Source organism: Pollicipes pollicipes, unplaced genomic scaffold, assembly GCF_011947565.3.
Source record: "Pollicipes pollicipes isolate AB1234 unplaced genomic scaffold, Ppol_2.1 Scaffold_7261;HRSCAF=8764_pilon_pilon_pilon, whole genome shotgun sequence".
NCBI lineage: Eukaryota > Metazoa > Arthropoda > Thecostraca > Pollicipedomorpha > Pollicipedidae > Pollicipes > Pollicipes pollicipes.
Window position 1 is genome coordinate 30551272 of NW_023597054.1, and position 26318 is coordinate 30577589.

At 50.2% G+C, this 26318-nt stretch overlaps 1 protein-coding gene across 1 annotated transcript; it reads right to left on the reverse strand.

Moving 5' to 3' along the window:
- Positions 1–2728: 2728 nt before the first annotated feature.
- Positions 2729–8825, reverse strand: LOC119112515 (uncharacterized). Its single transcript, XM_037236722.1, has 4 exons — positions 8712–8825; positions 7630–7669; positions 3434–3545; positions 2729–3207 (listed from the first exon to the last, which is right to left on the reverse strand). The coding sequence occupies exons 1-4, from the start codon at positions 8760–8762 to the stop codon at positions 3090–3092; spliced, it is 321 nt and encodes a 106-aa protein (XP_037092617.1). The 5' UTR covers positions 8763–8825; the 3' UTR covers positions 2729–3089.
- Positions 8826–26318: the final 17493 nt, after the last annotated feature.

Sequence of the window (26318 nt, forward strand, 5' to 3'; positions counted from 1 at the left end):
TTTTTTTGGCAAAGCACGCTCGGGCTAAAATCGAGGGAAGTATGGACCTTATGCCCTTTCAGAGCTCAAAGTCATCTACAGAGCGCAGGACCACCCAGACAGGAAAATAAGTGAATCTATTCTTATAAAAAGTCCGCGACCAAATCTTAGCATACAGGGCTCGTCATGGCCAATTATGCGAACGTGATACGTGCCTTTACGTGTGATGTGTGCTAGCTTAAAATCACTTACATGTGTAAGTGATACCTATCGAGGGATGTGCTATTCCTGTTCAGTTGGAATCGTTTGCATGAATAATTGGTGCGCAATGTGTGATGCCTGTTCACTTCAGCACGCTGGCCTGTTCGAATGAAGCGTGATGCGTGATGCCTGTTTGCTTGAATTCGTTTTCATGTACACGTATGCCCGGGCATTCTAATTCTCAGACAGGCACTGTATCTTGGTGATGGCTGGCAATCGCTCTTTGTTTAATCCCCCATCTGTTGCCGTCCAGTAAAAACTGTGGCTTGCTCTTTAAGAAAAACCCTGAAAAATTGAGCAGGATCATCGGCAGGCAATTTTTAACTCTTTTCTGCCATTTTTTTTAGAGAAAGGCCTGTTGCAGAAATATCAGCATAACTAAATCTGTATTCTCCTGTTTTTTTTCCGAGGAATAACGCTTATACTATTGCCTTATCTATGTGACTAATCTTCCTCGCTAATGCACTAAACAACTTAACTAAAGTAAGTCGTGTTTGAACATCCGACCCTCTTATCGCCTTCCTGGCTTCATCTTGCATCCTCGCGACGCCCGGCTTTTCCGGTGCAAGCTGCATGCGTCAGCCACGAGTGGGTCGAGAAGACGGGCCCAAATCGCGTACCTAGAGCACACGCCACAGAGAGGCCTCTGCACGGGCTAAGGCTCGGCGGTAGGCCCCCAGGTGTAAGCAATCCTGCCCTACCGTTATCCATTCTCCTTCATCTCATATCCCCGAGGTGATCATTTCTGGTCGGAGGGGATGTAATCCAAACGACCAACCGTGCTTGAAACTCACACAGCCTTTACAATATTGATTGAGAGTCAAGTGACGTTCGTCATGTCTAGGAATCGTGCTCACAGACGTCAGATATGAGCGACGCGACGAATATATTTTTCTTGGTCTTTGCCTTGGCCAGATCGGAATGTGTCCTCTTCAGGCTAAAAACTGCTCTCTTTTGGTCAGAAACCACCATAAATAGGTCAGCATGAGTACAGAAAGCACCATAAAGAAAACCGACCTAAGGACAAAGAAGACCTCTTTTCGTTAGAAAGCATCATAAAGAATTCCCGACAGGCCAGAATGGACTTTTGCATGCCTTCCCCACAGCTTTCAAGTTGGGGGGGGGGGGGGGGGGCAGGTGCCCCCACTGCCTCCCCTTAGAGTGCCGATAGTGTAGTGGTTAACTGTGTTCTCGTAAACCGCTGCACGTCTGGGAAACCAGACGTACGGGGTTCGATTCCCCGCGGTGCCCGTCTTTCCTGCCGGGGTGAGGGGCTGGCGACGTCATATAGCCTCAGCAGTTGAGTGCGTCGTAAAGCCCTAATGCCCGCCCCCTGCCTTCCCCTGGCTAATGCGTCCTTGTTTGGTTGTTATCCCACTCTTCTGGATGCGGTGTATGCCCTGGGAGCTGAAGGTACTGCTCAAAATCAACTCGCGTCGTTTATTTTATGAAACCTTGACTCCCTCCAGGTCCCGTTGCGTTTTACTCATGTGTCTGCAGTACCCAGGTGTACCACCCATGTCACTTCCGTGCTCGATGCTGGGTCTTGGCTAGCGCTGCCCTCTGTGCTAGTTGACCCGGGCCATGTCCCGAGGGCTAGAGAGGAGTCGCTAACATTGCATGCGTAGTGATTTTGTGTACCTACTCTGTGTGTGCAGCAGCAAGTTCTGGGAGCGCAGGTAAACAACTCCTGTACTTTGGTAGCTTTGCAGCACATTCTTGCCTGCAGTTGAGTTAACATGTGTGCTCTAACAAATACGCTCCCATCACGGCGGTGTTGAAAAAGGTCTAGACCACGAACATATTCTTATTTTTCAGTGTTTTGACGCGCGCAGGTTTATTGCATTCCACATTGTGTAAGGAAATATGATAAATAAAACTTTGAACATTGGGAACATTTCAGTCTCTTTTCGTAATGGGCAGGCAATGACATGAGTCTCCTACGCTCGTGGGCGAGTGGACGCTTTTTTTACCTTTTGGTGGCGTTGCCAAGTAATTTTATAAAGCTGGAGGAGTCGTACGACATGGGGAACAGCAACAAAGCGCCTGGCGTCTCAGGAATGGACATTGTCAGCACAAGTGGGAGTTTAATAAAAGGATGACATCCATGTCGGTACAAATAGCAATGAAAGAAGCATATTTTCCACACAAACAGGAGTCAATAGTTAAAACCAGAAAAGCAAAAGTTGCAATACGATGAAAATGAAAACAAGCACCCAACTCACGGGTAAAACAGATGGTAACACCAAAGCGGTACCACACCTTCATACAGCATGTAAAAGGAGCGCGTCAGGTTGAGGCAAAGTAAAAAGGTAAGGTAAGAAAAGGAAGGTAAAGTTAAAACTTCTCCGTCAACCCATACATCAAACGCTCCGTCAGCACGCATGACGTCCATCATTCCAGTTGGAATCGCACATACTGCAAAAGGAACAGGGCCACCGAATAATGTAATGAATCATACCCTTTTAACAGTTCATATGCAAAATGCTTGAAGATGTCAGGTAGTTTATTACTGCCACATCTCAGGATGCTCGCCCTCGATAAATGTCACGAGCTGCCGGTTCCAAGGTGTACAACATATTTCAGCTCACAGTTGCACACTGCATGGGACTACACTGATGTAAACATGCTTAACTTCTGTAGAAAACAATACAACAAAAACAAAGCAGATAATTCAGGTTTCCCAAAAGTGCATCGCGATAAGATCTGTGAGGCTCGCTGCTTCTGATCGTGTGGAACAGCAGAGCACGCAGCCGTTCCCCTCCTCTCACATCTTCTGACTGCCCCTCACCGCAAACAAGCACAATAAACTGACCATTTATTCACACACGAACGCCAACGCGCTCATCTCATTTGGCCCAGGCGTTGACAGCCTGGAAGAGCTTGCGCTTCCTGATGCAACGGCAGTTGGAGTTCTGGATGGTGGCCACGCCAGCCCTGTCGATGTCGATCATGCAGCCGAAGCAGCTGAAACGGAAGCAGGATGGAACGTTTACCTTCTCTGTCGAGTTGTGTGGCCGTGTTTAACTTACGAGGCAAGTGTATAGATCTAACCAGCACCACGCGTCGACCGGGTTTGATAGCACGATTGGTATATTTTTGGCCGGAGAAAGGTCGTTGATGTTGTGATTGACAGCCTGTTCCCGTTTGCGACCGTTACATGGTTTTGACGGAGGTCGTCGGATGCACTCACTAGACTTCCACCTGGTTTGTGATCCACTCAGGCTTGCCCTTGTTCAGGTTGTTGAACTCTCCCTCCTGCGCCCACTCGGCGGCCGGGCCCTGGCTCCAGGTGTGGCTTCCATCTGCATATCGGGTGAGGTCACATGTCAGCAGATCACCACAGCGTGGCCTGGCTGCAGGCCTGACTCGCATTCTCAAGTGAGACCATGTCAGCTACTATGGTCTCACTTGACACTATGGGTCCAGGTCACGATATGACCTAGGCCCGAGAGACTACCCTTTGGGGGTAAGGGCCTGTGGGTCATCACAGGGCGACCTTGGTACAGATGTGACCACCATCGAGCGCTGAGTTCACGGGTCAGCAGATAATCTCTCTTGTTACCACCACGCCCCATGTCGGGGTTTCATGTCGAGAGTGAGGCCACCGAACCCTGGTTGTGCGCGCTGCGAGTCATGAGACGCCAGGCATAGACGATGCAGTCACGCAACGTTGAGACCTTGTCTCGATGTTTATCATTTAGACTGGGAAGTTAGCGATTGGCTGTTAACAGTTTGCTGTATTTGCCAGAAGCACAGCAGAGAACTTGATTGAACGATTCGAACTTTGCCACTACTATGTGTACCTCAAGCTTGGAATAATGATCGTTCCTAGATCCATGGTGTGAGGCGCAATCTATGCATATACAATGATATTTATACGTATTATATATAATACATATAAATATGCTTCGTGCTCATTTTGTTTTTGTTATTGATCAATCATCCCAACGTTCATTTACAATGTTTTTGCTCTCGATAGGCTGCTTTTGCCGTGATCCATCCGAAGTTTGATTGTTGTCCTCCGCAAGTGAGTTTATCTGACGGCCATGCATCTTGCTAACCAAACCGCATGTCCTGACCGTGTCCTGAGGTCGAGGGGCGCGGCCTGCGTGTGAAGGGGGAAGGGAGGCTCGGCTGCGGGCCGCACCAGACGCCGCCGGGTGGTGACGGCAGCGGCGGCAATCGCGAGCCCATCGGATGACAGCCACCTCAGCGGGATTAGCGCCGACGCCGGGCTCAGCGCCCGAGCACGGAACGGGATCGAGGCGCGCCGCCGGAGCGCGCAGCTCGCTCTGCCCCCCCCCCCCCCCCCTCCCGCGGTCCGGATCACCGGCTGACTATGTACGATGTGTGGGGGAGCCCCATCGAGAACAGGCTCAGAAAGAGGTGTACGTTAGCATGTGATGACCAATGTGGGCGGCAAGTCTTTCGGTAACTTCGTGAATTCGCGGAGCGTCTTGCGAGGTGGAAAAATGCTGCGATATATTGTCAAACGTCCTCTCAACATCGCATTGCCCAAGAATCTTTGTTACATGCTTTTTAACGCAAGCAATAAGTGCAAGTAATTTTATACGAGGACTATCAAACGCGACTTTCTGCTGTGCGTAAGCTTTTGCGAAATCAGCTGTTGCCATCACAAAGAACAGACACATGATGTGAGCGCTGGTAACTCTCGTACTCAACGCTGATGTTGCGCACTTATGTGTGACGCAGTTGAAATGTTCAGCTTCTTTCGCCGCGATTGACGCGCGCCACGTGGCCCATATCGTTATGCAAATAGCCTGCATGAAATTTTCTGCAGACGTCAGAGGAACAGTATTATATCCGGCCTGGACAATTGGTAAGATTCCCCTTGACGAAACGCCCATCCAATTTGTCATGATACGTTGCCTGTCGAGAACTCAGCACAGCAGTGATGTGGCATGAGCAGCTCACTGTCAACCTATGGCAATCGCGTTCAATAGTACGGGCTGTTGGAGGACGCCCAGAATCCCAGACATGGCTAATGCATAGTGTCATACATTCAACACAGACGACCCCGCACGCCCTCACACGCCGGCAAGCAAACGCCCGTTCCTGAAGCTGCCTGATTCGCCAAAGGCGTCAGAATTAACGACCACCAATGCGATTTACAAAAGATACTTTCAGCAGCAAGTACTAAACGCAATAATTCATTGAAAGTCAGCTGATGACCTCGGCTGCTTTGAATACGCCGCACGGGAAATTACCGATTTGGTGCCACGGAGTGGCGCGATAGACTTGTGGCCCCGAATGTCGCACCACTTGGGCGACAAATATCCAGAGATGTAAATGGGCCTATAGCGTTCAATCATACACACCCGGCCGTTATTGTGAAGTTCCAGGGGTGGTGACATCTTTCGGCTTGGTGGATAAGGTCGGCGACAAAAATGTATTTATTCAAGAGAGCCTTGGTGCTAAAAACGCTTTTGATAGAAAATCTTAGTAACAGTCACGACGAAATACTACAGCATTCTCTGCAAAAACCAACATGGTCTTTCCATACACAGATAATATGCCTCCATGGCAATACATTTAGTCACATAACATAGGCAAACCTTTCCGTAAAGCCTCTTTACCGTACACGACGGCACCATTGTACCTTCTTTATATTCATCGTAGAGTTTGGGGAAGATTGCAAAATTTGTCACTGTTCCCCCAGCCTTCCTTAAGACATCTATGCCCCAGCTTAACATACAATTACTTCGTCAATCTTTTGATGGCATTTGAATAATAATTCACAGTTCAGCCTTTCGCTGACATAGATCTTGGTGACTGGAAGTTCATATGATAGTCAATAATGTAGGCAATGAGGAGGCAATGAATCGTGAGGATTGGGGTGGTGTAGCAAGTGTAGACGATCGGGAGTTAGGGCGAGGTGCAGGTTTGATTATCACCTCCCCCTTTACCGAGACCTATAATATAAATACGATAAATAAGAGGTTTTGTGGTGGTCCAACTATCCTGTGATGTCCTGTGTCATAGGGACGGGAATCCCAGCCGTTTGCCGAATAATAAAAGTAGAGTCCCGCGGAAAAAAAAACGGTGGACTGTCTTCAATGAGATTTTGCGATCGGCAAGCCGTCTCCTGCTCTTAATTGACCCCACTAGACCAAGTCTCAAGATCAAATTTTCCTGAAAATCAAACTACTCCAGTTTTGGATGTTTACATGTACAAAACCATGCAGCGTAGAGGCGTGGAATATAAATGAGGCTTGTTTCTTATTTGATTATGAGTATAATGGTCTGAAGTTTTACCTGTTTCGAGTCTTTATTTGTAATGCAAGGCTTTGTCAATGTAACAGTGTCGGCCCTCCGCGCGCGATCCGCAGAATCGTGGCTTGTCGCGCGTCCGCCACTGTTGGCCTTGGATCGTCTTGCAGTGCTCCTAAAAAAAAATTGCTAATCCGAAACCAGAATTGCAAGAGACACGCTTTTGGTATTAACACATGCGCAATGAATGCCCCGGAGGCTACCAAAGATTCGGGCGACACTGCACAATATGACGGACCGGTATCCTCAAAAATTCTGAGGAAAGGGGCGTCACATCTCTCCCCGCCCCCTCACCCCCCTGTCAGGGTGACCACGTTGTTCAGAAAGAGCTAGCAGCTTGATGTTAAGTTATTCGAACACATGTTGCACCAGGCTTGGGGCATGCCTAGAGTATGGTGGGTAGTTTAATGACGTTGAGATGAGGCTCGAAGCGCACACGTGATTTTCATAAACGGACATGGCCTCAAGCAGACTTGCATATTGAACATCATCCCTAGTGCTGTCTGCCACCGGTTCGAACTCTGCCGTGTGTTCCGCAATGCTGGCTATCGAGGTCTCCCGCCGTGCTTTTTTTCGCAGTCGAGGAAGGCAAAGCCAACCGTACCGCAATAGCAACAGAACCTCGACAATGCTTTTGAGGATCAGAAATAATTCTGATAGTCTTGTAACATTCCGCTGTTCAAATGATGTGATGCGTGGGTTCTTTTGGCCGGAGCCCGTGAATAGAATGCAAATTCCAGGCACGCTTCCGTCCAACAGACCACACAGAGCGCGCAAGTAACAAGGCACGTATCATTTACAGTGAGGCAGGTGCAACGAGCAATGCAAGCAACAAGGCATGTATCATTTACAGTGAGGCCACGGCACGCAATGCTTCGGGGACACATATCTACTACCATACCTACTTCACCGGAGCAGACAGGTACTGTTCACTCGAATACGTAATGCCAACCACAGCACCCGTTATATATTGAGCGTAAGCTAACCGTACTGACCTGCCAGAACACACGACGCTCTTCACCTAAACGAACATATTGTTCATCAGAGCACGTCCTGCACAGCCACGCCACACCTTCCACCCACTCCATCACTTACTGTTCACCTCCGGGCCGCACATCTCGATCGCCGAGAGTACCTGTAACGGGGGGGGGGGGGGGGATACGTTGTTAGTGACAGCTGACAACGCAGTGCAGGCGTCCTCTTGCCACACTCAGTCACTGTCGCGCTGGTAAGAGACCAGGTTTCGGTTACGGGCCCCCAGGGCTGACCTGGCAACATCCCCTGCACGAGGCTCACGTGCCTTTGCTCACAGAAAGGGTAAGTTGACCTGCCTCCACCCATAGCTGGGATAGACTTACCTGGTTGCGCCCACATCGAGAGTAGACCCACCTGTTTTCGACCCCAGCAGTGAACAAGCCTTTCTCCAACGTCAGTACTGGTGGTCTGGCCTACCTCTGACCCCAGCGGTGTAACAGCGCAAATATTTCCGACCCCAGCCAGGGCGGACTGACGCCTTCGGAATCCTGCATTGGGGACTGACCGATGAAGCAAGGGTGAAATGACTCACTAGCGACCACAGCGCAGATACCAGACCCTGCGGCGTCCCACGTCCTCCGACCACCCGGGGTCACGGATCCCGCCCACCGCCGGGGAGGCGTCGTCAGCGGCGTCCCACGTCTTCCGACCACCCGAGGTCACGGATCCCGCCCACCGCCGGGGAGGCGCCGTCAGCGGCGTCCCACGTCTTCCGGCCACCCGGGGTCACGGATCCCGCCCACCGCCGGGGAGGCGTCGTCAGCGGCGCCCGCCCGATTTAACAACGACCAGCTTCAATGGCGGCCATCAGGGCCAGCATCGCCCGGCAAAATGCCAGCTACCCGGCCGAGTGGGTCACAGCCGACCGAGGTGAACACACGCCGATGCTACTCGTACGGGGAATTGGGCGAGGGAGGCAGACGAGGCGCTCCTGGACAGGTGCCGCTCCTCTGGACCTCAAGTGAGGACGTTCAGAGGATCACAGCGACGAAATCCCGGCATGGTATTCATGTCTGGCGTTCACGCTGTCTATAAACCTTCTACAGAAAGCGTGGTATTCGAATGGCGTGCATAGGTCTTGCGTTTAACTCCGTCGATGCCATCCTGGACAACGTCACGCGCTTCCGCGAGTGCGCCCTCACCTGACACACGGCCAGCAGGACAACGGCAGAAGAAAGGGCGTGACGCTTCATCTCGGCAGGTGTGCTCGGCGTCGATGCTGGGTGACGAGTGACTGGACGGCCGTCGCCTGCTCTAACTGAGAGCAGCCGGTAATGTCCGCCGGGGCCACCAAGTGGCCAATGGCAGTTGTCCGGTCCCAGCTGTGCGGCCCGGAGGCATGTAATAAGCCGGCCGACACGTGTCAGTAGGGGGGGGGGGGGAGGAGGGGGACTCCGATGGCTTCGCAGCGGCGCACGGGAGCGGAGTTGGGCAGGCGTGACGTGCGGCAGGAATCGCTGGCTCATCGCTGATGACGCATCCCTCCTTGGCCGCTGACGTAGGTCACCCAGTTTTATCACATGGACTTAAAAATTCGCTCTGGCATGAAAAACAAGTTTTCCTGCTTTCTGTTACGCAGAAGATCAACAGACATGTGCTTTCCGGCATAAACAATTTTGTCCGAAGCTTGAAGCAGCAATGGAAGGATCCCATAGCGTGCTTAACGAAATAAAAAAGAGTCCAAATACAATTCGTAAAATACTTTGACACGAATATCTGATTGCACGCTCTCATCCGAATGGTTTGGCTTTCAAAAACCTATGCTTCAAAAGTAACCTTGATTCTGTTCACCAATGCGCTTATCTCTCAGCCTGACCACTGTGAAATTATAACAACTCCATATCGACGATCTTGAGCTTAACGTAATTTTCAGTAGTGACTTACGTGCTGTTCCATTGTTCGCGTCGGGGCTACACACGCGGCCCCTGCCAGTGCTGCCTATCGGCTTTACCAGCTGCGGCCGTTAGCAGTAACTGCGGTCTGACGAAGGCTTCTGGAGACTTCTCACGGCTTCCTTGAGCAAAAGCATGAGACGTGACACTCACGAGCGTGCTTCCAAGCGGCACGAATCATCCGCAAACGAGACCGAGCGTCCCGAGTGGCACGAACCACTCGCAGACGAGACCGGGCGATGGGCAGGGAGGCCAGGAAGGGGGGGCGTCTGAAGCGGACTCGAAGCTCGCGCCTCTCTCTCTTCTCTCTCTCTCTCTCTCTCTCTCTCTCTCTCTCTCTCTCTCTCTCTCTCTCTCTCTCTCTCTCTCTCTCTCTCTCTCTCTCTCTCTCTCTCTCTCTCTCTCTCTCTCTCTCTCTCTCTCTCTCTCTCTCTCTCTCTCTCTCTCTCTCTATCTCTCTCTCTCTCTCTCTCTCTCTCTCTCTCTTTCTCTCTCTCTCTCTCTCCCTCTCTATCTCTTTCTCTCTCTCCCATCGGATGAGGCGCGCGCGCGCCTCAGCCGATGGATTTCCTGTCCGTTCAGTCTGTTGACAAGTGAAGTATGGGCGTCAGCAGAGGAGCGGCTCAAATCGACAGCGGCTGAGGCGTCGGCCCGTTCGCCGCGTGTCCCCTCGACTACCGGCTCTTCCCCACCGTGTGAGATTCGCCACCGGGTCGTGCCGACGGCGAATTCACTCAGCTTCGGGGCTATCGCCCGGCCGGGACCATTGCGAACGGGGGGGGGGGGGGGGGGCGGAGAGGGGCTGGCGCTTGTTACATAGGGGCCGACCGCGGCAAGGGTCAAGGACAGGGAGCCACACTCCCGATTTACTGCAGGGAGGAGACAAACAATGCGTGATGCATTTCATAGCGTAGTAGCGAGAAGAGTCAGTGGACTAAAGCATAAGTAAGAGTTCGTGATTAGTGCCCATATTACGATGTGAATATTCAATATGCCTTTCTCATTTATCAGCTATCTGCTAGGTCAGACGTTTCTAAAGTCTGGTCAGCTTTGAATTGCCTGGTTATGGCCTCACTTAAAGCAATGTTCCACATTTGTATGGGGGTTTGAACTGAAATAACCATCTTGAAAATCATTCGGTCTATTTCATTGCCCTACCACTCTTAACATGCGCCCGGGTGGCGGGTCAAATTGACCCCCAAAGGTTTTTCCAGAATGGTTTCTGAACGACGTGGCGTAGCCGCGCCATATTTTTCATAGCTGTAGGCAATTGAATAGTGGATCGTTTGGCGGAAAGCATTAGATGTACCTTGTAATTTCGCTGACCTGTGGTAGGTCAAAGTCAGGTCATGGTTTCAGCGAAGTCAATTACTAGGGATTCGTTCAATCTGATGCAACAACGGAGTGTTAGACGAAGCCGTACATCTCTGAAATGCTTTCTTAGACAACACAGCAATTGAATGAGCAAATTCCATTGACCTAAGGTCAGATATAAAGGTCATACCAAGATCAAAACAAACCTGTTTTACCACTCTAGAGGTTGCTGTATGGGATAGTTTCTGCCGCTCATTTCGAATTTATTGATAGCAGGAATCGCATTCTACATCTTCCACGGATTTCTTAGAGGTCAGAATAGGTCATTGACCTAAAATGACCCAGGTCAACGTTTGGTTTTAGGAGCATACTGCCTAGCGTAAACTTTGGTGCTTATTCAAATGCAAAACTCAGAACCGTCTTGTTTGATTTTGGTCACCAAGACCTTTAAAAGGTCAAAAAAGTCTCTGACCTTAAATGAACATGTGGCCTTCTGCTTAGAATGAGTTGTCTAGATTCTGGGCACTTAGAGCCCAACCTGGAATTTGACCTTGTTTGACCTTATTTGACCCAAAGGTCATGACATAGGAACCTCAAAATTTGACCTAAGTGAGTTCACGTACAGATCAACGTACCCTGTGAATTTGGTGTCTCTAGCTCTTATAGTTCTCGAGATTTCAGGGAGGGGGAGGCAAATTGACCCCGCCCGAGCGAAGGGTATCCAACCGGCCACCCGGGCGCGTGTTAAGGCACGGAACCCCTTAGTTTCTGATCTAAACGCCAGCGAAGATGTGCGTACTATTTTGGGAAACTAAGTTCACTCGGACTTGTATGACGTCATAAAGACGTCATCGCCATTCCATTTTCGATACACCGGTCAAGGCGAAGAAAAATGATTGTCGAGGTCGAGCTATTCATGTAAGGCGTTCGTGAACACGGTTTCCAGACATAACGGCCGTCAGTTGGTTCTTGGTCGGTGTTGTGCAAGGTACAACGACGCAATCAGATAATGCCGTTTTGAGGATCGTATTCACTAAATAAAGATAATTGTTCTGTCTAGGGGAGTCGTTTCGAATTAGATCTATACCAACATTCATGAGTGCTTTCATCATATATCATGCTTGCTTCAATATTTTCACATTTGGAGCATTCCCTTTAATGCTGAGACATCAACATCTGGCAGTAGGGGAGAGGCGGGAGAATTGGGACACTTTTGCAACTTCAACTTTGATGAGTCATTGCAGCAAAAGTATGAAAGCTAGGTAACATTGCGCCATACTAATAAATAAATTGGATATTTATCTACACCATGCTAATCAGTAAGTTTCGCTTTGTGGTAGGATACGACACGCATGGAACAAAAACAAAGACCTCCATTACAGGAGAATCGGGACGCACGCAGAAGAATCGGGACAGACGCGAATATGAATTGGGGCATACTAACGAGCATTAGGACAACATTTCTACTTAGCTACATGTCCTATAATTAAATTGCAAATGGTAAAATGAGTGCACTGCATTGCCATCTACCTGCGTTCAGGAGCTTGTCAATGGTCGTGGCAACGTTTCCTTCCGCTGAAAATGGTAGCATATCAGATTCATTTATCTCGTGTTAAAACTGAGACACAACATTTTGGAACGTGAATTCAGGATATATTTTCCACCTCCAAATAACCATTCTGTTTCTGGCAGAAGAACCCCAACAACGGGAGGGTATTTCTAACATAAGATCCGGCTAGTCACACAACCTGCGGTCGTAATAATCACGTTAAATGATCATAGCCAATACGCTACTTGCGGCACAGCGGATCACATGACTATCAACCTTGGCAGTCTAGGCACATACTAGGCAACGACAACGGTCGAAAACTCCCTGCACATCGCATAATCACGTGTCAGCACAGGCAATGCGATACTTGTAGCACAGCGGATCGTGGGACTCACAGTCTCGGCAGTCTAAGCACAAAACAGGCAAAGCAACTGTCACAAAACTTGCTGAACATCGTCCTGCTCAAGTTGAATCTGCAAGGCCAATGCGTTAATGGCAACACAGCGGATCACATGACTAACAATATCAGTACATATCCTAGGCACCCATTTAACAACGTACACGGTCACAAAACTTCCTACACTCCGTACTAATCACGTTAAATCAGCACAGCCAATCATAGCGGATGAGCGGATCAACAGTCTCGGTAGACGTGACATATAAACTGTGCCTGCCAGGTTGTTGCATCGGTACACGGCAAGCACGCCCACTTTTGCATGTTGTACATTGGATCCACGATTCACGGCTGAGCCTATACTGCATCCCAAAGTACAGACACGACGCTTTATCGTCAGCCTTTGGCAAGTCCTTTGCACCTCCCAGCTTTCTCTTCTCACCTTTTGTGTCAGCGATGTTGCTCCTGGCATCGAACAGTCGCTTTGACACACGCTCGTGTCTAGCTTGCGACTTTCGGGTCTTTTTCTCCTGTTCCTCTTGTTTTCTTTGCAGCTCTGGTGTATTCGTAGCTATCATGGTCTTTCCTTTTTTCCGCACTCGACGACTCGGCTCCACTTTGGGTCCTGCCTTAAAAGATGGAGGACCATGAAGTGTAAGGATACGGTTATGGAGCATAGGCATAGGCATTGGACAACATGGCTCACTGGAGGAGCCTTTGGGATACAAAATTATCCCTTAAAAAAACTATGTTTTCACAGAATTACAACATAATTAACAAACATAGAAAAGGTGAAAATGAAAGGAAATGTATATTCACGAAAATATGAGGCAGTTCAATAATGAACAAGGATTTCTTAAGGATCGTATGGGTGATCTGGGGTCTGTTTAATGTCACTTTGTCGTTGCTGCTTTATCGGTTTAAGGAAGAAATTGGATTAAAAAGAACTCGCTTTCGGATATCCCCGAAACTCCTGCGGTGAGACAAGCCGGACTGCGGGAGATGCTGGGCTGAGTGGGCCACCTCATTGGACCTCAGCTGGAGCCCGTGACGGCCCAGGAACCGCATCCGGTTTGTTGCTTGCAAATGGTGAGCTTTTCAGCTGCAGGTCAACCGGATCAGTCGGCCTCCTTGATATGGATGGAGGCTCCGGACTCTCGACGTGGTCCTCTTCGTGTGTATCCGGTTCGTGTGTGTCATCTTCGTGTGCGCCCGCTTCCTGTGTGTTTGCATCGTGTGTGTCCGCTTCCTGTGTGTCCGCTTCGCGTGTGTCGTCTTCAGCCATCCCGGGCGCTCCTGCAGTCGCTGAGGGAGCTGGTCTGTCGGTCACGTCTGCGGGAAGGAAGTCATCCTTGGTGAAGACTTCACTGTCCAGTGGCCAGATTTCTGTAGCTCGAAAGCCGGACAGGATGCTGGCTGGGGTGGCCGAACGGATCAGCGCCCGCCCCATGAGCTTCCCCATGTTAAGAAGCTTGATGAACTTTCTCGCGTTTTGGAGCATCCAGCTGTCTACCTGCTTGTTGAAGCTTGTCTTTATCGGACCGAAGACGGTGACATCGAGCAGTTGGAGCCTGTGACTCGTGTGAGGAGGTAGAGTCACGATATGGACTCCACTGTCATTCGCCAACGTCAACACGTTCAGGCTGACATGGCTGACGTGATTGTCGAGCACCAAAATGACTGGATTGTCCTTGCTTGCCCCCATGTGCTCCACAATGTGCTGCATCACCTTCTCAAAGTTTTCAGGCGTCATCCACCCGCCACTGTGACACGGCTGCAGCAATCCTTCCGGGGTGCCTTCCATGAGATCCTCCCGAAGAGTCTTCCTTGGGAAGACGTAGGCCGGGGGAAGGTATGCCCAGTGGTAGTCACAGCGACACACATCGTGGCAAGTTAACCCCTCTCCGCAGAGGCGACCTTCCCGACCTGTTTGTCTCTCTTTCCAGCAATGACTTTTCGAGGCTTCTGTACAGTCGTGATCCCAGTTTCATCTAAATTTAAAATTCTCGCACCTGAGACTCCCGTCTGTTTCAGGACCTCAGACAGGTTTCCGAAGAATTCCTCGCCATTGTGCCTGTTGAAGACTCCAGCTCGCGCGATGGATGTAGCTTCAGGTTTCCGCAGTGCCAGCTGGGTGTTCCTTTTCACGAAGGCCTTCATCCGCTCGCGCCCCGCTTCTTCATTTTCAGCCCAGGAGGCCGGAAAATGTTTGTCATTTTTAACCGCCATTTGGTAGGCAATTTCACGTGTTTGCATGTGCGTCAAACCATGGAACATCTTCGAGCACTGCATCACATATTCACTGAGGGCTTGCTCCTCGTCAGCAGTGAATATCTCCGAATGACTGTAGTTGGGCTCAAGACGAGCTGCAGGATCGACACTGTGCTTTGCGACATACCTTCCAAGGACGCTTTCGCTCACACTGTGGTGTTCTGCAGCTTTTCTCAGACTCACTCCCCCTTCTACAACATCTTTGACAGTCAGCAGCACTGAATCATGAGATACGTCCGCGTACCCCTTTCCTTTTCTAACGTATACACGTGGCATGATTCCGAAAGAAGTGAAAAAGGTGAGTAAGTTTTGATGAAAACAGCTAAGTAAATTTATAGGTATGTATAGTATAATGCACGAGTGACATTAATGATTCCTGCAGGAGAATTGGGACATCTGCATGACAATAGGGACGGATGTCCCAATTCTCCTGTAGCGCACGCTAGCTACTAGACGAGTTCTCCGCCGTTCATCAGTTGGCTTATATAATATTTCTATTTATTCCTATTTTTTACAATAACACATTTTATCAAATGTTCTCTGAGTAGGGGCGGGTCCAGAGCGGGGGGGGGGGGGGGCGGGGCACAGGCTTTATTTCCTTGGGATCTATGAGACTTTTAAGTAAATTAAATGAAGAAAATAAGCAAAGCACTTTGCAAGACATAAGTAGGAAAACTATTTTCACCATTCATGGTAAGGGGACACCAAATCCTGGCTTTCAAAAACACTTAATTTTTACTTTTATGAAACACCCAATTTCAAGAGTACCTCGAAGGCCCCAAAATCTTCATTTTCGAGAGGCAGCAAAGGCCAGAGGCACCACAATGTTCGTGCCGTGTCCCGTGACGAAATTCTAGATCGGTCCATTCGGCGAAGGGGCACCAGAACCTTCATTGTAGGGCACTAAAATTTGTATTTTAAAGAGGCACCCTATGCCAGAGACACCACTTTGTACCCCAAGCCTTCACTCCCAAAGGACACCAAATTGCGTGGGTTCAGCAATGTTGTGCATCCCCCCCCCCCTGACGAAACATTGGATCTTTCCCCCGGGTGAGGTGCCTCTTAAACCTTCAAATGGGGGCACAAATCTAGCAACTCAATCCAGCAAACCATTTTTTGGATTGGTGTTATGGAGGGCACAACATACTGATTTTGAGCTTCCTTACTCATGATTTGCAATCTGAGCTGTCCATCACTTCAGCTGCACCTCTCCAGCCTTTCACTGGAAGCAATTCACAAAAATAAAGCGTGGAAATAGACATTGCAAGTTTCATTGACACCAATGAGACAATGCGGGTACAAAATAACACCCTGCATTTGTATCTCGCCATTCATGTAACCAAGGTCACGCAATACGTCGTCCAGTGCTGGATTTTTGGGTTGTGGTTCTAGACTGGGAAATGCAGTTTCTCAACAGTGGATTATAACTGTTAGAAATTTGAATGTTGAACATTATGGAAAACCACGGAATTTCATTTCAGATCACAGGTCATAGCTGTGATCTGAAACGACACCGCAACAACTCAAGGTAACGCAGCTTGTAACTCAAAAAGAATGCGCAACTGATGACATAGTAGTGGAGAGTGCTTTTATGGATGGATTAAAAGGAGCAGCCCACTTTTTGCACTTCCACAGATAATTACATCACAATGGTCCGATGTGATTGGTAATACCAGTTTTCTTGAAACCCTTCTGAAAAGCTCAGAAATTTTAGTTGAACCAACCGTTTCAGTGGGAGAACTCTCATTGAACTCCCTTCTCACCACCATGAAAGCAAAAAGTGTTATTTGTTGTTTTTCCTACGTGTGTGATGTATGATATCCTCCGTACACCAATTCGCCAAAATCCTTGTGCAATGAATGGCACGAGAGCATAGAATCTCTATGTAGGGAAAACGTTTCCAAGTATGAGGTCATTTTCACGCGAATGCAACGAAACGTTGCACTATGGTTTTCCTTTCTCCTCTATGGCTTTAAACATAGCACTGCTCGAATGATGCTTTGGTTTTGGGAAGCATCGTTCAATTGGGTATGCGTTTCACACAAGGCTGCATTTATAAGGCAGATAGATATTCAACACCAACATATCACATGGTGTAGTGACCTGACAGCATTCATACTTAATCAACGCTTTTTGAGATGCGCGAAGCATTGTGCGCAATAATTGGCTTTCAGGAATGTAACAATTAAAGTTCGCCTTCACCACCACAGAGCCGTGCGTGCCCTTGACGCTGTACTGTCGTGATCAAAAAGGTACAGGCGCAGAAGTGTAAGATATACGCGATGACGATTTGTCCTCAGTGGTTTCGCCAAAAATAAAAGCAGCTGAGTATTGCGATGCATTATTTCATCCGCATGCAATATAGCGACGCAAAACATTCTATTTATCCCAGAGAATCAACATTTTAGTTACCCCATGCTTCATGCCAGAAAGCATATCGTTATAGAACAAATATATAGGCAGGAATAACCCCATTCCTCGCAGAATAACCGGGAGGAAGGAGAGATAGATGCACTGATATTTCGGCTACATGCCTTTACCAAAATGAATGTCAACGGTAGTTGTTTACGCTGTACTACTGACATGCATTTCGATCACGGCATTCAGCCGAAATATCAATGCAGCTATCTCTCCGTTTTCCCGGTTATTCTACGAAGAATAAGGTTATTACTATTACCTTATTTATATGTCTAATGTTCCTTACAAATGCAATAAACAACTCACTAAAGTACATGGCGTCAAAAGTCTAAACAGCTCACCAGCTTCGCCCCTTTCTGTTACCACCACCGATATTTCCGCGTTGGCACCATGCCATGCCCGTTAAGTCATTGCTGTTTAGGTCTTCTGCACAAGTTACGGCTTTCGCTTCAAGCCATTCACTGTAAGGCCAGTGAACCACAAAGTGCAACCTTCTGCTGGTTTCATCGTCCGTAAGATGGCGATGACTATTTATGCGAGTCGCATTATCGTGCCTGGCTTTGAAACTTTTTTTGGAACCAACGTTTACCCTTTTTGCCATATCTCCTCCGAAACACTTGGCTCCTAGAATGGTAGAATTCATCAGTCTCAAAAAATAAATGTATACCATCTACATATCTACTTACTCTCTAGTCCTCTAGTTCACAGCTAGCCTAACCCACCGGCTCACCAGCTCAGAAAGTTAGATTCCCAAACAAAAAGCAAGAATCTGAAAAGATAGTGGTCAAAATCCTGGAACATCTGTTGTGAGGGGGTGGGAGACCAAGTTCCAGGGAGCACCACAACGAAGTGTAGCCGCTCCTTGACGAAATCCTGTATCTGCCCCTATGCGTGAGCCTATGGAGGAATTATCCCAGCCATCCCCTGGTGTCTCCTTTTGCACTTGCTCCTTTACTGAATGCCTCAAACAAACGCGAACCGGAGGAACGAAAGCCACTTTCTGAGGCGGTTCTAGGTAGATATCTGGTGGCTGAATTTTCACTTGGGTCCGAAGTAATCTGGCCAGTCTGCGGCATATTAAGACACCAGGCTTTAATCTGCCGAAACCTAATGTTTAATGATGCCAGTAATGTCAGCCATAGACGCGGCGGCAACGGTAAAGCCATGCGACATTATGAAATGAAACTCAACGCTTAGCCCGCTCGGCAAATACAGGTCACTGCCGTGCTTACGAAATGAGGAGCAGTTGTTCGCAGGTGGCTTGACTGGGCGCCAGCTGTGTGCAGTTCCCCGCCATTAAATGATGCTTTCATCCGTCATTAACGCTTAATCAGCGCGCTCGTTACCTTGCGTTTAGCCAGGCGGCGCCGAGCGCGAGGCCATAAATGGCGACAATGCCATCGGCTGTTCATTTCCCGCTGGCCGGCCGCAGTCCACCATGAAGTGCCTGCTGATCCTGCTGCTGTCGGCGCTGGCCGTGGCCGCCTACAACAGCCGTGAGTGGACCGGGGGCGGCCTCGCCATCAGGGCCGGGGTCGGGGGTCAAGCTGACCGCTCGCCCCGGGGTCCTCCTGCACGCTGTGTATCCCGAAACCCGTTGGTGTCGGCGAGATCGGATCTCCTGATGGCACAGATGCGCGGTGACTGTTATAGCTGGTCGCCCTGACCGCCAAGACACGCCGCCAGTCTCAGGCGGCCGGCGAGCGCCAGGTTCGTCTTGCCCAGCGCCAGGTTTATCTCGTCCAGCCGGGCTCTACACTCCTGGCACGGAATTAAGAGTGCCACGCCATTGATGCCTGCAAATCCAATGAGCTTTTCTCATCTGGAACGGCTGGAAACTTTGCCGATCGTGTCAGATGTCCGACCCATTAAATGAAAACCGGATTGGATCGCCTCATTGCTGGTCTTTCTCTCTGCCTGTCTGTCTCTCTGTCCGTCTGTCTGTCTCTCTCCCTGTCTCTGTCTCTGTCCTCGTCTCTCTCTCTCTCTCTCTCTCTCTCTCTCTCTCTCTCTCTCTCTCTCTCTCTCTCTCTCTCTCTCTCTCTCTCTCTCTCTCTCTTCCTCTCTCTCTCACTCTCTCTCTTTTCGAACACTTTCAAGCTTTGATCTCCCACCCGTCTAAGGTAAGCTAAGGCCTATGCATGCTGCCTTGTCTCTTACCGAATGTTGGTGATGCTGTCTTTCTCCAGCCAAACTCTTTCCGGTTAAGGTTAAGGTGCTAGTTAATCTGTCTCTTGAGAAACCAGATGTGCGAGATTTAATTTCTCGCGATGGCGGTTCTTCCTGCCAGGATGAGTGGCAGGCGACACCACACAGCTTAGACAGTTGAAGGCGGCGTAAAGCTCCAACGACGACGACAGCAACTTCTTTCTCAGTGGCCCAGTAGCGTATACTTTTTAATGGCGCAAGCCTCTTACATTTCAACTGTCGTGTTTGTCAACGTGCCTGTCATGCACCGAAGGTAGCTGGCGCGCCTGCGAGACGGCCCGGACGTTCTCACGGGCACATCGGCCGCCAACCACCGTGGTTCCGAGCCATCACAGCCCCGTGCTGGCATGCTTTGTCCCGTCAAATCTGCCGTGCCTCACCAGCTCCCTCGTGATTCGGCAGCCCCTGAGCAGACAAGCATCAACCAGATCGAACCTCAGATCAACACACTGTCAGACAAGCTGAGCGAGGTGAAGCTGGAGGAGTCGATGGACGAGGCCATGAGCGTGGCCCGGCTCCGGCTGAGGAAGGTCCAGGTCACGTGAGTACACACGAGATGACGACGGCCAGTAGCACGTGTGCACACTCGGGGAGAGGGAGTTCGGAGCACGTCAGGACATTGTCGACGGCAATGAGGCCGCCTAGGAGCACTCGGGGTGGAAGGCGTTTGGGTTGTGTAAATGCTCTTAGGCTTGGGTTCCAGGCCGTGTTTTTGTTCGTGTGAGATCACGTCCAAGTCCTGATCGTTTTCAGGCTAAGAGCGTTTCAAGTCTCTTGTAGTTATTGGCCCACTAAGTATCCAATTGCGCAGTTCCTACCTCTGTTTAAATAATCAATTAGCTCGTTGAGATTGACCTTTGGCCACGACCATATGCTTAGTATTTATGGGACATATTATTTGGAACGCTCCGTCAGGAGAACATAATAGGCATGGACCGTCGAATTCTGGCGATTGTTAGTTCAACGTTTGTGTACCAGTAATGTAATCCTGTGTTGCAGCTGCATCGGCTGCGTGTTTGGCAAGCGCTCCTGCACGGCCGTGGACAAGCCAGACATGAGGCTGAAAAAATAAACAAGCTGGACTCGACGCTGAAACAGCGGAGGCTTCCGGCCACCGCCGAGCGCCTCCTGAGCGCATAACCAAACGTGTGAATGCGAACCTTGCAATAAACCATTTTGTACGACACGTGCGTGTTGGGCCGGACCGGTCGGGGCTCCGGCCGTTGGTTCCCGTGTCGAGGTCGCCGCCGCGGTCAGCGCGCGGTCCCGTCGGCGCCGGCGGGCGACCGCGACGGAGCCGACGCTCCTGCGGACGGCGGCCGGCCAGTCGGATCGGCGGCTCGGGCTGCGCGCAGTGCTCCGGTCCGCCCGGTTCCCAGAGTCCTGTGCTGGCCACCGGAGGCCGCTGTCGGGCCCCCAACGCCGCTCTTGAGGCGGTCACGCTGGCCTACAGACGTGAGTCACGACCTCTGACCTGTCACAGCTGGCTTCACAGTGAGACGCCGTGGCTTGCACTGGGCAGCGGCGTGGGGTGAACTTTTTAGAACGACGCCGAAATGCCGAATGCTAGATATCTGACCGCATTTATATTTATGCCCATGCCTTAGCCATTAACAGGTGGCGGACGGTATCCACCCCTGACCATTTCACATGGAGCGTGAGCCCTGTATAACATGGTTCAAGGGATACGGGAGCTGGCTGAACCTCCCGAAAGTCACTTGAGCTTGAATCTTCCGTAATAAACGGCTTTTGCCTGTGCATTACGCCAGGCTGGTAGAACTGCGTTTCAAAATTTGGTTGTTTTTGCGTGGTGGATAACAATGTCAAACAAAGTTTGGAGCAATGTGACAAAAAGGCCTGCGTTGAAATGTGGAATTAATGTTGGTCAATTTCCCCACTTCTTTCTCTGCGTTTTAAAATATTAGAGCTGAGCCGGCCTCTGCGCATGGCTCTGCAGAAATACAATTTCTCACAAAAACCCAAGCGACATACCGGACTGATGCTCAAAATTACTCCTTTGTTACACCTGTTAGTCTCTGTCGTTCATAATTCGAAAATATCTTTAAGCTGCTAACAAACAACAATTGTCGTTGGTTTAAGGAGCTCAGATTTTTTCATGCGTACAATCACTATAAGTTTATTTCATAACAAGAACTCTTGTCTTACCGGTTTCAGCTCCAGTGAGTTCACACATGGTTGCCCTTTTCTGAAGAACCTTCACCACGGCCTTGTTTGTACAACACGTGTCTTGGCGCCGGTTCGGACGAAGCAATCAACGCTGGGAACGTTGGCCATGACCCTCGAGCTCTCTTGGCGATAAGTAGGTACTATGACTATTGCTGTTGAACTGACATTTTTGCCCTTAAATTCCAGAAATAGTGAACCGTTAGTCAAGAAAAAAGGCGCGGCCGAAATGTCTGCCTTCAGCATCAGTTTGGCATGTTTTGGGCGTCTTCTTTAGGGAAAAATGATATATTTGCCAAATCACGCACAAAAAACGGGCTCGTCGGAAGAGGGTGCAGTTTTTTAAAACTCAAAGCAAATCTTTGTTTTTGTTGCCCCACAATGGTTCAAAATATAATTTGCATGATCTGATGTCATCTGTCTACCTTATAAATACCTTTATCTGTGGGTTCAGCAAATTCACCTTGTTGTTATGTTCGATTTCATTTAGTGTTAATGTTGAATACTCTGGACATCAAATGCCAAACCACCCCAGAAAAACGTCGATTACGACTGCACGGGTGTATGTCATTGACTAGTAATGTAACGTATCTAATATAGGACCTACCCAAGAGGAGTTTGAAGCATGCTTGAGCTGTGCTCCAGCTCCAGCAGATGATTGTTGTAGTATGAGCATACCGAAAGCGTTTGGCGTGCCTCTTAGAGTCCGCGACGTTGAACCACTATTTTTAAGTCATAAAAACATGTTTTAGATTAGCGTCAAATATTTGCTTCTGAGATTGAGGTCATGCGGGTCCGTTTTCGAAGGCGGCTGAGTCTGTGAGATAATTTCCCGTCTAGCTGAGGCTGCATTGGAGCTCCACGATATTCGGGAGTGTGAGGCCGGTCTAGGCACGAGCGCCATTCTAAAGCAAGCAGCGACATCGGCGAGGCTTTTACATTATCCTCTTGCGGAATGTTTGATTACAAACTGGCTATGGAAGGGCGTCTGGCTTGGGAGCATTTGTATTTGCATGGTGTAGCAATGTATCCGATACGCCATTGTTACGCAATACACGTTCAAAGCCACTTCATCGTTCAAACGTTCAGTGAATCCATCACTGACGCTCATGTTCAATCCATAGAATCCATAACACAATGTGAACAGAATTGTCTTCACTCGAAGCTAACACTAACAGCGTGCCCACACATGTCTTCTTTTGCCAGTTGTCCTATGTTTCCACTGTCAGCTGCAGTGTCCCAAATGGTTGCCAGTGACAGGTGCATTGTTCCTGTTGATGTTCCCGCTGCTAGCTGCATTGCTCCAGCTGGCGCTGCCACAGTAGTTGGATCATCCAAGCTAGTGTTACGCCATTGCCAGCTGCAGCATCCCAGCTGATAGTGCCACCGTCAGATGCAGTGTCCCTGCTGGTGTTGGCAGCCCATGATCGGCTGCCGCTCCGACCGGCTTGCACTGTCCATGATCAACTCCCGCTCCGACCGGCTTGCACTTCGGCTACCGCTCCGACCGCCTTGCACTGCCCATGATCGGCTACCGCTCCGACCGGCTTGCACTGCCCATGATCGGCTACCGCTCCGACCGCCTTGCACTGCCCATGATCAGCTCCCGCTCCGACCGGCTTGCACTGCCCATGATCGGCTACCGCTCCGACCGCCTTGCACTGCCCATGATCGGCTACCGCTCTGACCGGCTTGCACTGCCCATGATCGGCTACCGCTCCGACCGGCCTGCACTGCCCATGATCGGCTACCGCTCTGACCGCCCTGCACTGCCTATGAGCGGCTACCGCTCCGGCCGCCATGCGCTGTCCATGATCAGCTCCCGCTCCGACCGGCTTGCGCTGCCCATGCGGCCGAGCGGCCCTCACTGACGCATTCAGCGGTGCCGCCGCGCCGGAAGTAATTCTGTTTGCACACCACACCCCGAAGATAACGTTTATCCCCCCTGAGCCGGCGTCCAGAGCCAGATAGGGGAGCCGACCATCCGAATGGATTGACTGCGTCTCATGTGCCAATCTGACCAGGTACATTTGTAATCTTATCTGGTTGGAGTCAGGTCCGTTTCAGACCACGTGTTGCTCGGACCTATTCAGTTTCTGACTGGACCCTGTTCTGAACAGGTCCGGCTCTGGTCGGGTTTGATTCTGACCAGGTTCGGCTCAGGCCGAGCGCCGTGGTAACCGGGTCCCGTTCCGGGCAGAGTCCGTTGCAGACAGGGCCGGTTTGTACTGGGCTAAACCTGATGGAGTTCGTCGTCGGCTGTGAAACGACGCCCGGGAGTCGAGGAGGAGTCATGGTCGATATGCGGTACGTCAGAGTGGCGCGCCACTTCCGTGTCGGACAGGTTTAATGCTGCTGCTGCGGCAGCAGAACAGAATGGGAGCGAGCAGCAGAGTTCAATAAGTCCTGTCGTCAAGGCTTTACATCTCCAAGCTTGATCTTAATTGCCTGGTGCCTGGCACGAAAGTGTTTGAGCCCCAGGGGCCCCAGAAAGTGCTCGTATGTTGCGTTACTCCGGGCGATTTCGTGGTAAGTTTTCCCTTCGTTGTCACTTTCAAACAGAATAAAACAGCAATGTCGAGGCATGTGCCTTCCCTTGCATAATTTTTCATTTTAGAAACTCGTAAACTGTAAGAAATCAAGACTCGCAAAATCGTCTCTAGATTGAGGCGGAACAAACTGTGCGCTTTTATTCAAATATTTCCTCATTCATTTGTACCTGACTTTTTAGGGCCGAGTTGAACTATGACCGGGACAAGAAAGGGAAACGGGCTAAATTTCGCCAATGCTTCTGCATTCGTTCAAGTTGACGATATCCCGTCGATACTCCAGTGATGCACTCAGCACCCAGCCTGGAAACTGTCCATGGGCTGCCCCTGTCCCGGCTTTGTGCTCGGAGTTACAGCCGTGTGGCGCGCCAGGCGCGAGTTTCGGGGTTGAGAAAGGCCTGCCCGCTCTCTTATCTGTTCAGGAACTTGGCGACTTTTGGCGTCTCCCCTCTGCTGATATTGGACAAGTTGTTGCCTATCCACAGAGTGGGATTATAATCCAGAGACTCATCAGAAGATTTGCCTTTGACCCATGATTGCATAAGACAGATTACCTTTCGTGCTGCCGAAAACGGAGCACAGGAAAAACGAAATGCGTCTTTGTTCAGCTGTGAAACGAATCTGGTCTCCAAAACTGGAAATGGCGCCAAGGATTATGGAAAGTATGCTGCACGAGGGCAGGGGAGGGAATGAATGCCATCTTTCGTAAAGCTTGGGCCGAGTTGCACGAACTGGGAAAAAGGTTTAGAGACAGCTTGACTGGCGCTCAATATGACATACCGTGAAATCATTTTAATTGCAGGCTGGAGCAATCGACGTGTTGCGCAATATGAGAAACTGACTGCACTTAACGCTGCAATTCATAACCGTGAGTGAACAGCTGACATCTGTTCGCAAGCGAGAAACAATGCATGCGTTGATCATGCAGACGCCGAATTCACGAAAATTCCTCCTTTTCGGTGTTTTGGGATGCGAGAGATACATCTGTGCCGTTTCAACATAATACCAGCCAAGACCCTACACCGGCCCTCCCCGAATGGCCCGTCCCCAATTTGTTTGACGGGAGTCATTTGCCGTCCGCCGTCCCTGACGCCCAGCCGGTGCTGCCCGTTACAGGACGCCGCCAGCAGCGATGACGCGAAGTCTAGCCGCCGCTGCCGAGGCCGGGCAACGGCGGCCGCGCCCCCGCGGCCTCGTGCTCTGGTGCCTGCCTCTGGTCACGCTGCTGCTGAACGGTGAGCGCCAGGCCGCGATCGGGCCGGCTCCCGCCGGCTCCCGTCGGCTCCCGCCGGCTCCCGCCAGTAATTGAATCGACGGGCGGTGCGGGGCACCAGGACCGCCGCCAAGAACACCAGCTGGACACGGCCGGTGACCGCCTCTGCATTGAGGCCGACACCGGAAACCAGCCTCATTTCCGGCCGGACGACCGCGCAGTCTCCAAAAACGGGCGTCCGAGCGCTGTCTGCCGCCGCCGAGATATGCGGACCGGCTGACGTCTCCGGACAATGAACAACTCAGCCGCCTGCAAATTTCCTTGTAAATTTATGCAGAATATTCAGCAAGTCTAAGGAGGGGTACAATGACACGATATGAAATCTGGCGTTCGTTCTGAGAGCGTGAGCCCCTGAGGCAATAAATTATTGCGAGAAGGGATGTGGATTCCATGTCATCGGATTTGTTCAGATTCTTACCTACTTCCGGTCCAAGCACGCAGACTAATTTTTCCTTAGGGTGGGAAGTGAGGCAAGTGTCAAATTTTCTCTGAACTCCTGCGAATTTGGACCGAATTCCTGCGAAATCTCCCAGTGTCTGGTGAGACCTCGTAACTCAGTGAGAGGGGAGGGGGAGCATGACCACCATGGCTCCCCTATGACAGCGTTCCAGCACTGGTGTAATGCAATAAGCTGGCTGAAAGCGCTAGGTGACGAGATTTGTGTCATTCACGCTTGGACTAATGTGCTGAAGTCTTG